General features: G+C 38.9%; 1 protein-coding gene across 11 annotated transcripts in view; it reads left to right on the top strand.

Annotated features, from left to right (window-relative positions):
* Positions 1 to 14851, top strand: part of EDRF1 (erythroid differentiation regulatory factor 1) — a 36655-nt gene that overhangs the window by 14276 nt on the left and 7528 nt on the right. For 7 of the 11 annotated variants that reach the window (XM_082406607.1, XM_082406610.1, XM_082406616.1 and 4 more), the window contains 11 exons: positions 1616 to 1687; positions 1987 to 2137; positions 4285 to 4473; positions 4806 to 5006; positions 6408 to 6626; positions 8284 to 8507; positions 9892 to 10050; positions 10225 to 10374; positions 11896 to 12049; positions 13404 to 13519; positions 14694 to 14845. In XM_082406607.1, coding sequence (XP_082262733.1) covers positions 1616 to 1687; positions 1987 to 2137; positions 4285 to 4473; positions 4806 to 5006; positions 6408 to 6626; positions 8284 to 8507; positions 9892 to 10050; positions 10225 to 10374; positions 11896 to 12049; positions 13404 to 13519; positions 14694 to 14845 — 1787 coding nt within the window. Of the gene's footprint in view, positions 1 to 1615; positions 1688 to 1986; positions 2138 to 4284; positions 4474 to 4805; positions 5007 to 6407; positions 6627 to 8283; positions 8508 to 9891; positions 10051 to 10224; positions 10375 to 11895; positions 12050 to 13403; positions 13520 to 14693; positions 14846 to 14851 lie in introns of those variants that run through there. The other 4 variants (XM_082406615.1, XM_082406614.1, XM_082406609.1 and 1 more) reach the window with 4 other exon arrangements.

Here is a 14851-nt window from a genome sequence, read left to right on the forward strand (position 1 = left end):
AGCTCTATGAATTCTGAAACTTGGTTTTATAATTGTCCCAGGGTAACTGATCCACATGCAGACCTATGGTGGGCTGATGTGTAAACCACATCAATATGTTAATTTTTATGTGGGAGATTTTCCTTTACAGTGACCAGTGTGCAGCCCTGGCTGCTCACCACAGTACTTCTTCCCGGTTGCTGTGTTGCTGGGAGACTGAATGTATAGGTTGCTTGGTGAACGTAGAATCAGAGCATACGGGTGGCTCATTGATCCATATGTGGAGAGATCTGGCACATTGTCCCTGAACTACAGGACGGTACTTTTCAGTGACTGTGGCCATGTCAGCTGGATTGGACGTGTCTCTTCTCTGGTCACAGCCCGATAGACCCTAAGAGCTTCCTGCCCTTTTGGTTTCTGTTGGTGTCTATTGTGTTGACTGTCATACCATCCATCTTTTTCTAGACAGTGTAATTATGTTTCATTTTTCTAAACTATAATTACTTTCCTGTCATATTTATAGATAATCTCTTAAGCTCTGAGTGTAACTTTCAGATGGAAATTTTATATCCAGATAGGTTTTTAGAGGACACCTCTGTGTCACCCCAAAACATTGCCTGTCCTTCTGACCTTCTCTTCCTTCATTTCTCCTCTCATTTACCTTAGCCCCACTGCCTTTTTTTCTGTCTCTCATAAACCGTCTTTCTGAATTTTAGTGCACTTGCAGCTTGAACCCCGCAGTACAGTAAAAAAATGTTTCTGATTATAAACAAAAACATTGATTGTAAAAGGTACCTGTATTTGGGAAACTGCATTGTAACAGAACGCGATTACATTTGGAGAATGGTGTGCTTACAGATTTTTTTTTTTTTTTTTTTTTTACAGAGACAGCACTTTCTATCAATATTGAAAGCACTCAGAAATACAGTCATAGTATTCATATAAACATGTCTTTCGTGGTAGCTTTGCCTTATCTCAGTACTTTTTGAAGTACAGACAGCATGGCTCCAGAGCCCCGGCCTCAGCACTCGCTCACTGGGTGCTTGAACACATTACTTAACATCTGTGTTTACTTCTCTGTATAACGAGAATGGTAATTCCAGCCTCATAAAATTCACCAAATGGAATGCCTCGCAGAAGCTCTTACACATGATATCACTTAGTAGATGGAGGCTATTAACTGGTTCTCCTCCTAATTAAGTATATAAATTATACAGTGAGACCATTGGCAATACTTGTTAACTTATTGCTAAATTGATGATATTGTTAACTGTGTGTTACCAAGAACCAGTGCTGATTAGGAGTCAAGCTCACCCATCGGATTAGGTATACATTTATTTAAAACATTACTCCTTCCATTCTTGCTTTTTTTGTTGTAATAGAATTATTTTTTTGAATTTTAAGTACTTAAAGCAACATGTATGCTGGAAGATGTTTTTAAGCAAGATTTTTGTTGATGCTTACATCAGTTTACTCTGCAATTAAACAGTGCATTAGCCTTAAAATGTCAGATACCTCACTAAGCTGAATATACAGAAAATTCCAAAATTATTGACTTGTAGAGTTTTACTAATTCCCAGGAGATGGAATTTGCATATTGGTGCATATTAATAATTTTACATGTTTGTTTCTGAAGCCCAGTTGTGCGTTTCCAGTTTGCCATGACACAGAAGAGCGCTGTAGACTTGTGCTTAGCTACGTTCTGGAGGTAAGTTTCAGTGTAGACTGCACCGTTTCAGTAAAACTTGTACTTGATATGCAAATAGTGTTTGTTTATTGGTGCCTAAATGTTATTCTGAGTGATATTCTACTGTGATTTCCCCCCCTTTAAGCATAAGTTGAAAATTAATGTCTCCTAATTTTCAAGTCAAATGTAGTAGTTTTTTAAAGTCTGTTTTCAAAATTTAAATTCTCCTAAATGTATCTAGTAGTCCAGATATTGCCTTATATTTAGTTTCCAGTTGGTGTTCAGTGACATGTATAGTAAATGTTTCTCTTCTTTTAAAGGGTTTAAAATCTGTGGACAGCAGCATCAAAAAAGAAAGTGACCTCCCTGCCGCTGACCCCAACACCCCAATCCCACTAAAATATGAAGATGAATCCACAAGGGGGGGTCCTGAGGGTCTGGAGAAGCAGATGGCCTTGTTTTTGGACAAAAGTAAGTTGAATTGAAGTGCAAATAAGGCCTTTTCAGCGGAATAATATAGTAGGCCTTTTCAACAGCAGACTTAGGTCAATTAAGGCATTCATTGAAAGGAATTCAGAGAAAGGATAGCATGTGAATGGAAAGTAGGGTAAGATATCCTTTCATTCGAAATATAAAATAAAACAGGATAATTTTGATCCTTTATAGATAGTTCTAAGAAGAACATAAGGAACCTGCTTCCTCCTGTTACCTGCTGTGAGGAACTAATGCCTTCAGCGCGGTGGGGTTCTCCTGAGAAAGCCCCGCTTCAGTAGACGCAGTCAAGGATTTAAGCACAAGGACTTAGGAACCAAACCGCACAGCTTCAGATCTCGGCTTCACTAGGGCAGGTTGTTTGACTTTTTTGAGCCTTGTTTTCTCTCTCAAAGTAGAGACAATAGTAGTCCCTACTTTAAAGGGCTGTTACACGGATTCAGTGAGTTAATGTATGTAACGTGCTTAGAACTGTGCACATAATGAGCACCTTAGGAGTGGTAGCCGTTGTCCCCTCACGGCACTTGAATAAGCTGCAAGAGTCACTTATAAAGGGTCTGATTTGTTCCTCAAGAACATCACTTCATGTGGAACATGTGGACTTTGAAGTCAAAGTCCTGAATTTCTCGTTTATTTTAATCTAAGTTTTGTTTCTTTTTCCAAATTTATCCCCCTCCCTTTGTTTTTTTTAATCGGTTTCAGTTATTTTAAAAAGTGTTTTGAAAGCCTGTATGTTTAAAATAGTATCAAGTGCTTTCTAAAAGGTCTTTTCTTCCCTTCATGAACATAAGGGGGCGGGGGGCAGCGCGTGGCAGGATTCATTTCCCCAGCATTTATGTAGTGCTTCCTGTGTGCCAGCCTGAGTCTCCCCACAGTGAGGAGGACCACACCAGCACTTGAGACCCCTGTCTCTCTGCTTCCTTCATGGTGTTCTCTTCTCTGAAATGCCTTTTCTGTCTCCTCCTTCCTCCCTATCTCAGCTGTTGAAAATCCTGCTCTTGTTTAAGGTCTCCGTCCTCACCTCTATCCCCAGAATTCCTTGGTTCCCTCATCACTCTGTCCTGTGAGCACTTAACTGAAGCCCGCTTTAGTCATCGTCAGCTGTGTCTAATGGTTTTACACACACACACGAACACACTTGTGAGCAAAACTTCATCTTCTTCATCTTTGGTTTTCTCACAATGCCTCACACACAGAAAATGCATATAGTAGCAGAGGAAAAAGAAATACATGCACAAATAAAACCATAAGAGACTAAGTACTTTTCATTGCTTTGAAAGACTCAAGTGTTGGAGCTGATCAAAAAATGAGACATCTTGAAGCTGGGAGATGATGGGGGGTGGGTTCCCACAGCATTTTGCTCTTCTCTCTGTCATTTTACTTAATATATTTTGTTGTGGTTTATGTTATTGGCCCATCTCCACCCCTGGTCTGTGGGTTCTTCAAGGACAGAGGCCATATAACTTCATGTCACTGTTTCTGGTGCCTAGCACGGTGCTTGGCACAGAAGTGGTCATTTGTTGGCTGAAGTGGGTAGTAATGGGCTGGACTTTAGAAAGTATTCCTGGTGGAGGAAGCAGTAAACCCAGATGGGATACAGGGGAAACAGGGTCTATGTAGGCAACAAGCTGCACCTTGATTTTGGTTGGTGGAGAGTAGGCGTGGAGTACAAGGAGGTAAGACTAAAAAAAATGGAGCTTAGGAAGTGGGCTAAGATGCTGAGACATGATTGAATAAATGGTGAGAAGCCATTTTAATGTTGTAGAACAGGAATTCCACTGTGATTAAAGCTGTGCTTTAGGAAGGTGAACTTTTTGGCAGGTCGATGCATAGACTAGAGAAAGAACGTAGATGTCAGTTATGAGCTTAGTTATGTTAGTGACCCTGAAAGAGTGACAGAGTTGACAGCTGCGGGGAAGCAGGCCTTTGGAAATCCCAAGTGAGAATGTCAAAACACTGCTATTCTACTTCATTGCATTTAAGTAGTAAAATACAGTATTTACCAGTTTTGTTGTAGCTGTTAATAGTACCTAGGCCTGGAGTGTTTTTATCAAGAAGCAAAATTTTTTTTACAGTGAGACTTATATTCAAATAAAATGTGCTGCCTTTTTTCCCTCATGTCGTAGTGGGCTCCCTTCAGAAGGGTAATTATTCCAGTCAGTCTGGAATGATCCCTGGTTCTTGGCAACATAAAATGAAACTCCAGCTGATTCTCAAGTCATCAAAGGCCTATTATGTTTTGTCTGATGCTGCCATGAGTCTTCAGAAATATGGAAGAGCGTTACGATACATTAAATTAGCTTTGCAGAGCCATGGTAAGTCACTATAAATGAAAATATTTAATAGGCATTGGGAGGAGAGAATGGAGAAGGCATCTGAATCACAGTGAAATTTTAATCCTATTTCTGTTTCAAATTTAATTAAAAATTTTTTTTTCTAATCTTGTGTATGTTTCCTAGTATTTTCCACTTTGGTTTAGCATCGCTTCATTTTGAAATACATGAAGTCATATGTGATATCTGACATAAAATAAACTTAGATACAGTGGTACAAAGCTTTCAGCTGGTAACAGATTTTCTTAATTTTTACTGTATTCCTTCATTTTTAACATGCTGTGTTTTTTCTCCTTCCTACCCTTTCCACATAGATACTTATTGCTGCCTCTGCACCAATATGCTTTCTGAAGTGCTGCTATTTCTTTCTCAATATTTAACACTCTGTGGTGATATCCAACTAATGCTGGCCCAGAATGCAAATAATAGAGCGGCACACCTTGAAGAGTTTAATTACCAAACAAAAGAAGACCAGGAGATACTACACAGCCTCCACAGGGAGTCCAGTTGTCAAGGTATGCCAGTGAGACTCATCGTTTGATTCAGAAAAATGCTAGCAATGTTAGTGTTTCGGTATTGCTGTTTTGTTTCATCATTTCTTAATGTTAAATTGAACGTGATCCTGTGTATTTGTATATAAAGTGGTTTTGAAGTATTTTATAATTACTAATTATACAACTAGAACTAATTAAAAAATAGTCTCTGGAGACAATCGTATTGACTTTTTACACTTCTCTTTTTGTAAGGTTTTTCTGGGAAACCCTTTAGTCAACTAACCAAGCCATGATTTTCTTTTGAAAAGAGTAACCGTTGGTAAAAGTGGATGAATTACTTTTTGAATGGTTCACCTTTTGAATGGTTCCTGAGGGCTAAGATACAGTGATCATTATTTTTTAAATGTAGTTCACAGCTGTCTGTTTTTGGAGTTGTCAGATTTTAAACCTGGAAGATAGGAGAATTTAGTCTGCAGAGCAGTATCCCTCCCTCTTAGCTCAGTACAGTTATATAAGCACCTTGCAATTAGGGCAGTAAATGAGACATGAGGTGCTTTTGTAATGTATCATGGAGTTGTTTTATTATGCTCTTAAATCGTTTGTATCACTTTATATCCACATCCCAAAAAACTTTGGACTGTTAACATCTAGAGAAGTATACTGGGGGAGGAAATGTATTATTGTGGGGTTTTTTTGCCCTCTTTCTCCCCTTCTCCCCTTCTGAGTTTCTCAAATAATCATTTGATTTTAATAGACATGGTGATAAAATCCTTAGTTTGTTTTTGCCATTTCCATCATGTTAATTTCATATAAGGTACTTCTTTGTAAGAGTGATGTGCTCCTTGAAAGTTATCAGCAGGAGTACTACCCTTTTTCTCCCTTGAATTTTTGGGCCCTGCACCTGAGTTTACTCCAGTCTCCACTAGATGGCACGTTTAAGTCTTTGAGAGCTTATCTGTCAGCTTCTTCAGTGACTTAAACTTACATTGGCAAACTCTAATGCACATAACTAGCCTCTGTAGCAATCCGAACTTTATTTCAAGAACTGTTTCCAGTAATTAAAAAGGAAAAAATGGTTTACCTTGTATCAGTGGACAACTTTAGGTCTGTACCAATAAGCAGTGGACCTGGTAAAATCTGGGTCTTGGGAGTTGTTTTTAGGCAGGAAAATATTTCTTTTAATACAACATTAATGCCCCAAGAAAATATAGTTTTTTAAATAAATTCAGAGATCTTTTCTTTTGAAATTTAAAATTTTAGTTGTATTAATTGAATCTTACTATGTTTATACTATATTGCATATTATAGTACAAGCATAATTTTACTATATGTTAGTTTGTCTTAAAAGTATTAGATTACTTAGATACTAAGGAAGAAGCGTTCATATGACTCATGGTGATGTTTCCTTTTTTTTCTTTTAAGGATTTGCATGGGCAACTGATTTGTCTACAGACTTAGAAAGTCAACTTTCAGTTAGTTGTAAATGTTATGAGGCTGCTAATGAAATCTTGCAGTTTAGTGACTTAAAAAGTCAAAATCCAGAACAGTATATACAAGTATTGAAGAGAATGGGTAACATTAGAAATGAAATTGGTGTCTTTTACATGAATCAGGCTGCCGCATTACAGAGTGAGAGAGTAGGTGAGTACATCTCTGGGGTCCTGTCTTTATTGTCTGCTCTCTTAGAAAATCATGCTGATTTTACATGGTTCAAGCCAAGAACTGTGGCATTTGATTTTATGTCATAAAGGGTGCACTATTAAAGAATCTTTTATTATTAAATTCTCAAGGAATAAAAGTAGGAAAAGACATTATTTCCCCTTGGGAGTCATCATTTCACTGTCCTCCATCCTCCATCTGGTCAGTTCAGAAGTGAGTTGGACAGTCAGCCATGTGCTAGGCTCTATACTGGATGTGTAATTGGCTAAGACATAGTTCTCCGAGCTGAGAAGCCAGATATGAATACAAATCTCTGAAAAATGCTGTAAGTACAAATGGCGTACAGTAGAGGAGTGGGGAAAGGAGACGTTCCTTGAAGTTGTGGTGTTCTTGGAAGGCTTGTGGGAAGAAGGTGTAGTTTGGGCAGATTGCAACATGATATGATTGCAGCAGGCAGATGTGGGAAAGGTGGGATGTCTCGACCGGAGTAGGCAGCATTAGGAAGGAGCCAAAGATATAGTGTCCAATGGGTGTTTAGAGGAGCAGCGAGTGGTCTTCAGTGATTCAGGCAGAGGGGGTTGGATTCATCTGCGCCCATGTTGAGTTTGAGAAGCCAGTGGACATGTACGTGAATGGTATGATTTAGTAGTCAGTTAGAAATGTGTGCTTAGAGCTCTTTCGGTTAGCAAGGCATAGGTTGGGAACCATTCACATAGGGGTGATAGTTGAAGCCATGAGAATGGGTGAAACTGTAGAGGCTGTACACACAGCATGGGAAACCAAAAGGGCTGAGATTAAACTGAGGACAGCAGGTAGGTTGAATAAGTTATTGTGTGCCTGTTGATCTGTGAGCTGTACTTGGCACAGGGATACAGAGGTCATTGCCGGTGGGAGACCCTGTGCTTTTTTGTTGTTGTTATTTATACGTATATAATACATTTTTAAAATTGAGATATAAGAACCTATGCTTTTAAGGTGCCTCTGGAGGAGGAAGTTGGTGAAGGTGTATGAAAAGTGGTTGTCAGAAACCTAGGAGAATCAGAGAAGACACAGACTGTGCCTCTTGAAATTCATGGGACCATGTCTTTTGAATCTTTATAAAATAGTGCTTTGCTCGATGTTTTTATTTGCCCGCTTTAATATCATCTGGTTAATAGAGAAGAGGACTCCGAGTGTTGTGTCAGTCTGCCCGGCTGCCATAGACTAGGTGGTTTCAACAACAGAAATTTATTTCTCACAATGTGGAGCTGGAAGTCCAAGGCTGGGTTTCTCTGAGACTTCTCTCCTTGGCTTGCAGGTGGCCACTTTCTTGCTGTGTCCTCACCTGGTCTTTTCTCTGTGTGTGTTCCTGACGTCTCTCTCTCTTATGAGAACACCAGTCATTTTGGATCAGGGTCCCACCTTATGACCTCATAAATGAGACCTTAGTCACATTTGTGGTTAGGGCCTCAACATGAATTTGGGGCGGGGGGCGGGGGGACACAGGTGTGATGAGAATAGTGCGCTGCAGTGGGTCCAGGTGGCTGGTGGTCCACTAGACGTCCTGTCACTGCCACGCTCTCATCATCTCATCGAGAGACACTGGTGGGTTTATGCTGATACCTGCTTACGCAGTTGTTTTCTTTCTTTTTTTGTGAAGTGAGCAAAACTGTGTCTACTGCAGAGCAGCAGTTGTGGAAAAAAAGCTTTTCTTGTTTTGAAAAGGGAATTCACAACTTTGAGTCAATTGACGATGCCACAAATGCTGCCCTTTTATTATGTAACACGGGACGACTCATGCGAATTTGTGCACAGGCGCACTGTGGTGCAGGTGATGAATTTAAACGTGAATTTTCTCCAGAAGAAGGCTTGTATTACAATAAGGTAACTTGCTTACATGTTGGACCGCATCTGTTCACACCTGATTGTCCTTTATACTTTGCTACAGTTCCACTAAAAGGTTATAAAACTAAAATAATTAACAACTGTGGTGATGGCACAGGACTAGACAGATCATTAAAACACTTAGAAACTGGCCTAAGAATACTGAGAATTTAGTAGTGAAGATGACAGGTTGAATTGGTAGGGAAAGATGATTGATCAGTAAATTACATTGGTGTAGTGAGAGCACGTCAGATGGATTAAAGATCGACACGGAGAAGTGAAACTCTGGAAGTTCCAGAGGAAAATACAGGTAGACGGTTATCTGATGGGATGGGAAAGGACTTTTGCAGCATAACACAAACAGCAAAAATTGCGACATAAAAGATGGATAAATTCAAATGCATAAAAATTGTTTTTTAAATGCACAACAGAAAGCAAAATTGAAAAGCAGTCCACAATCCAGGGAAAATACTTAGAGCACACATGACAGATCAGAGGTTAATAAACCCTTAATATATAAAGAACAATTAAGAATCATTGAAAATAAACTGCCCCAATAGAAGAACAAATAACCTTGAACAAAAAAGTCATATGTGTAAAAAAAAAAAAAAAAAAAAAAAAAGTAAATGGTTAATATGTAAGAAAAATTTCAAAATTTAAACTTTTATGAAATTTAAAAATCAAGTTTTTTTAATCAAATTGTGAATATTTTTTGGCAAATGTAATATCCAGCGTTGGGGGAGGTACAAGAACACTCATTAGTCGAGAACTTTGAAGCTGTTTAAATTACATTAGTGAGCAATGTTCATTGCGTAGAGAACTTAAAAAAAAAAAAGTGATCTTGTTTTTCTTTAAGCCTACATATAAACAGAAAAAGTGGATAAGTACACACCAGAAATGTAGAAATTATTGCTGGGTGATGGAATTCAGTGTGATTTTATTTGATTACATACAATGACCATGTATTTCAGCATGGTGGTGACAGAGGTGGGAAGGGTTGCTTCTTTATACAATCAAACCCAGCCAATTTTTTATCCATAGACTTGTCAGATTATTTTGTCTAGTTTGCTAGTTATATAAGCTGTAATTCTCATTTAGAAAGAAAGGAAAACAAATGAAAAAAATGCATCCTCATGCTTCACATGAGTCATAAAACACTCAGATGGGCTGATGATAGACTCGAGAGGAAATGTGGGCAACATGCAGTCCACTTTAAATCACTTTCTTCATTGAAATTGTGTCACTGATTTACTTTTTTCCTTTACTCATGATATCGGTCTTTTATAAATTCTCTCAAATTAATGTTGGGGTGATTGTGAGGCATGTTTTACTTTATGGTGTATATTTAAACTGAGTCACAGCGGTCCTCTTTCCTCCCTTGCAGGCTGTTGATTACTACTTGAAAGCTCTAAGATCCTTGGGAACACGAGACACACACCCAGCTGTTTGGGACTCAGTGAATTGGGAATTGTCCACTACTTATTTTACTATGGCAACTCTACAGCAAGATTATGCTCCGTTATCTAGAAAAGCTCAAGAGCAGGTAATATTTGCTGGATTATAAAGAAGTCTTAACCTTATTTATTCCTTTGTTTGACAGATTTTGAGCATCTGTTATAGTCTTTTCCTTGACAAGCAGTATTTAAATGTTTTTAAAATTCTTACATAAGATTATGGGATTGTCATTTTTTTCCTCCCCCTTAAAAAAAATACACAGATTGAAAAAGAAGTCAGTGAGGCTATGATGAAGTCCCTGAAATACTGTGACGTGGACTTGGTGTCTGCTCGACAGCCTCTTTGTCAGTACCGAGCTGCAACCATCCATCACAGGCTGGCGTCCATGTACCACAGTTGTCTGAGGAATCAGGTATTGCCATTTCGATTCAAGTTAAGTGCCAAGTCCATTTAAAAGTGTTCTGGTGCTTTTCTTACATTTCTGTAGACATTTAAAATGCCATCTATTCTTTTAGCCATTTGAGAAAAACTTGGACTGTAGGTATTTTTCCCCTCTCTCCTATGCTATGTATTTTTCTATTATAATTGGGTCTTAGTTTGCAAAATTATGTGTTTGCCTGGGTGTATTATTTAGATTTTTTTAAAATGTAGTTAGGCTTTATAGCAACAGTTCTATGCCAATTTTAAAGTATGCATTGCTCATTTTAAAAAATTTTTATTGTGAAATAGAGCATGCATATAAAAGCACATAGAAAATGTATGTGAAGCATTTATACAGTTTAAAGAATAACAAAGGAAACCCCTGTGTACCTCACCTTGAGGTTAAGGAACGGAAGAGTCCTTCAGGGATCCCCTGTGTACCCCTCCCTGTTGAGTCTCTCTCAGTACCCACCCACATTAACTACTGTCCCTGATTTTCTATTATGTCTGTACCTTTTCTGTCTTTTACCACCTAGATTAACTACTGTCCCAGATTTTCTATTATGTCTGTACCTTTTCTGTGTTTTAACACTTAAACAGCATGTTTACATTTTACCTGGTTGTGAACTTTATAGAACAAGTCATACTGTACATATTCTTCTGTGGCTTATTGCTTTTTAGTTAACATCATGTTTTGGAGATTCTTCCAGGTTAATACACGTAGCTGTTCATTTTCTCAGCTCAATAGTATTCATTAAATGAATATATCACAGTTTATTTATCCATTCTATGATTACTGAACTTTGGGGTTGTTCTAGTTTGAGGCTGTTAACAATAATATTATGAACAGTCTTATACCTGAATCCTGGTGCTCAAATGCATGTATTTCTAAGGATAATCTGAGGCCTCAGCTGAAGGCGCCTTCCTTCAGAGAGGTTGCCTTGCTCCTGCCAGGAGTCTTGTGCGTATAGTTTCTCAGGGATATTTTTTTATTGTTTTGTTGTTCTCCCTTTCTTAGCTCAGCACCAAGACAAATTATCTTGGAGTTCCTTGGGTGTGGGTTTCCTTCTGGGACGCCTTTATCCTGGAAATACTGTCCTTTGAGGTCCAGCTGAAACTGGAGAGGGTTTTTTTCCACTCTGAGCTGGCCCTAGACTCTTTTCCCTTTGCCACAGAGGGCCCCCAACCTAAATTCACATTTGTCCAGATGGCCTAATATCCTCCTGGCAAAAGCAAGCTTGAGAGAATTCCAAGACAGTTCACTGGGGGAAGAATTGTCTGTTCAGCAGATCATGCTGGGACAAGTGGGCACCTGCGTGCAGAAGGATAGGGTTGGACTCCTCCCGCACGTAACATACAAAAATAAACGGAAAATGGATTAAAGACCTGAATGTAAGAGGTAAAACTCTAAGACTTATAACAAAACACTAAGAAGTATTTAGTGGTCCAGAGACTTGCTTAAGTAGTTATTGTGAAATCAAAGCCTTAGGATTTATTTTATTTTTGGTTCTAGGTTGGTGATGAACACCTTAGGAAGCAGCACCGGGTGCTAGCAGATCTTCATTACAGCAAAGCTGTAAAGCTTTTTCAGCTTCTGAAAGATGCTCCATGTGAACTACTTAGAGTACAGTTAGAAAGAGTAGCATTTGCAGAATTTCAGATGACCAGTAAGTCTCACTTTTTTATTTCCCAGATTTGTATGCATTGGCTTAGTGTTGGATTGTCTTAGAGTGAGGCAGACTATGGATCTCTCTTGGATGTAAGCAATATTGTTTTCTTTTGAATTTGCCCATAGTTAATGTCTTTGGGTAGGGACAGTTTTTGAAATGCTTTTTAAAACTTAGAGAAATGCATTAGCTTATGTTTAGTGACTAGAAATACTGAAATATAGCCCAGGATTTCTTACTTGAAAAAAAATTATGACAAGTTAGTTTAGACAATTAAAGATTTTAAGCATCATGAACAAGATGGGAGTGGAGAAGCAGTGATGGAGAAGTGGTGGGCCTCACTGAGTCCCTTTGAACGAAGAACCAAGACTGGCAGCTTTGGATTGTGGTTCTAGAACAGACTTTAACTGCAGATCCTGAGCAAGGTGGTGATGAAGTGGGAGGGCAGGGAGGGTGAAAGCGAGGCGCTTCACTTATCCTTTCCCACGGCGGAGTAAGCTGGCCCTCCACCGCTGCGCGATGTTTTCTAAGTTCCCTCCTCGCCCTTGTTCACCTGCTCCCCTTCTGCACAGGGATCTTTTGAGAAATCTCTCTTGTGTGGTAAAGAAGCAAGAGACATTTATTTGAAGTACAGCAATTCCATTGGTTTCATTTCAGTTTTCTTCTATAAAATTAAAATAAATTTAATATTTAACATATGCATGACTATATAGTATCTCTGGAAGGATGGACGAGAAACTGACGGCATTGTCACTTCCGTGGCTTTCAGTGTATGCCCATTTGGACCTTATACATTTTGACAGTGTATTACCTATTCAGAACAGTTTTTAGAAATACTTTTTACTAAAAGCATCTTTTTAAACTTTTTGCCAGTATATAGTGCCTAGCTGAATGTCTCGGGTGGTCACCCAGGATTAATAGTAGCTCTTTCTGGGGGCAGTCTGGGGTGATCTTCTTTTCCAATTTGCATCTTTGAATTTTCTGCCATGTTTGAATTCCTTAGAATGAGCAGACATCGTTTTTATTAAAAAAAAAAAAAAAAAAGTAGATACTGGGAACAAATTTGCTAAGATGGTAAGTATGCTTAATTCCCTTTTTAAAAAATGTTTAATATTGTGACTGTAAAACCAGATAGTGAGGAAGGGAAACAATGATTGTTTATTGCCTTGTCTAGTCTTACTATTTTTCTTTAGGGATAATTACTGGACAAAAGTTGGATTTAGAAGATTTCTTGGGGTGCTCATGAGCTACCTTTACAGCATTTGAAAATCGGAATTTTCATTAATACATTGACATTGGATGGGTTTCTAGATTTATATTTAAAGGAATGATCATTTTGTGTTTGACACTCTAGGTCAGAATAGCAATATTGGAAAATTAAAAACACTTTCTGGGGCTCTTGATATAATGGTGAGAACTAAGCACGCGTTCCAGCTCATCAGAAAGGAGCTTGTAGAGGAATTTGACCAGGTAAATGGAAAAAAGATTTATCATTGTTTTTTATGTGTCTTAAACTAAATGCTACATGACTGTGTATAGTGGGCATATGGGATGCGTGGATGTGTATATATGTATCTGTATATGCATTGTGTGTGTACAGATACATACATAAATACATATGCTCTGCATAAAAACATGTTAACAGTGATTTATTACATTTTCTTGGTGGAATTATTAAACTCTAATTTACAAGTGTATCTTTTATATTTTAAAATTATTTCTTGTGGGCTTCCCTGGTGGCGCAGTGGTTAAGAATCCGCCTGCAAATGCAGGGGACACGGGTTCGAGCCCTGGCCCGGGAAGATCCCACATGCCGCAGAGCAACTAAGCCCGTGCGCCACAACTACTGAGGCCTGTGCGCCTAGAGCCTGTGTTCCACAACAAGAGAGGCCGCGACAGTGAGAGGCCCGCGCACCGCGATGAAGAGTGGCCCCCGCTTGCCGCAACTAGAGAAAGCCCGCGCACAGCAATGAAGACCCAACACAGCCAAAAATAAAATAAATTTATTAAAAAAAAATTATTTCTTTAAATAACCACATAGACCTTGGTTAATAATAAGGCCCTGGGAGTATAAAGTCTGTTAAGTTTTGCTTTTGTTTTTTTGTTTGTTTTTTTAAGAGAAAGGTCTGTGCCTTCTTTTATAATTTCCTCTAAACTGTCTGCAGTTGAACGGTGATTGGGCTTAAGCAGGCTCCTTGGGAAGGCCTTCCCGGTTTGCCAGGCGTTCCCGCATTCATGCTGCCTTCTCCTGAAAGCTTGCCTGAGTCCCGGTGGCCTCCAGCCTATTTCTAAACTCTGGTTCTCAAACCATACAGTACCCATTTCCATCTTGCTCCTTGAGCGTCTGACGTTGGAAAGTCAGGAGGTTTTTGTTCAGGATTAGTTTCTTCTACGTAAGTGCCTTTTAGGTCTGAGACATTTTTTTAACGTGGTTTAGTCTATCAAAATGTTCTCAGGGGAGGGAGGAGGAGGAGGAGGCCGTGATGAGGCTGCCAGCAGGCTGGCCCTGAGGGAAAAATCATCTCAGGTTTGCTCTGTTTTGCTTTTGGTTTAAAAGTTTACTGGATTATTGAAATGGCGGTTCCATCACTTTAGTATGAAACTGTGAGGTAGCTTAGGTGAAATAACTTTTTGTTGCTTCTAGCCTAAGAGTGAAGAGACCCCTCCAGCTGCTGATTCTTCTCCTAGTCTCAATCGAGAAGAAGTGATAAAACTCCTGGGTATATTTGAATCTCGCTTGTCATTCCTGCTTCTTCAGTCCATCAAACTGCTGTCTTCAACTAAAAAGAAAACAAGGTAAAT

This window comes from Balaenoptera borealis (genome assembly GCF_965194805.1).
Source record: "Balaenoptera borealis genome assembly, chromosome: 10".
Classification (NCBI taxonomy): Eukaryota; Metazoa; Chordata; class Mammalia; order Artiodactyla; family Balaenopteridae; genus Balaenoptera; species Balaenoptera borealis.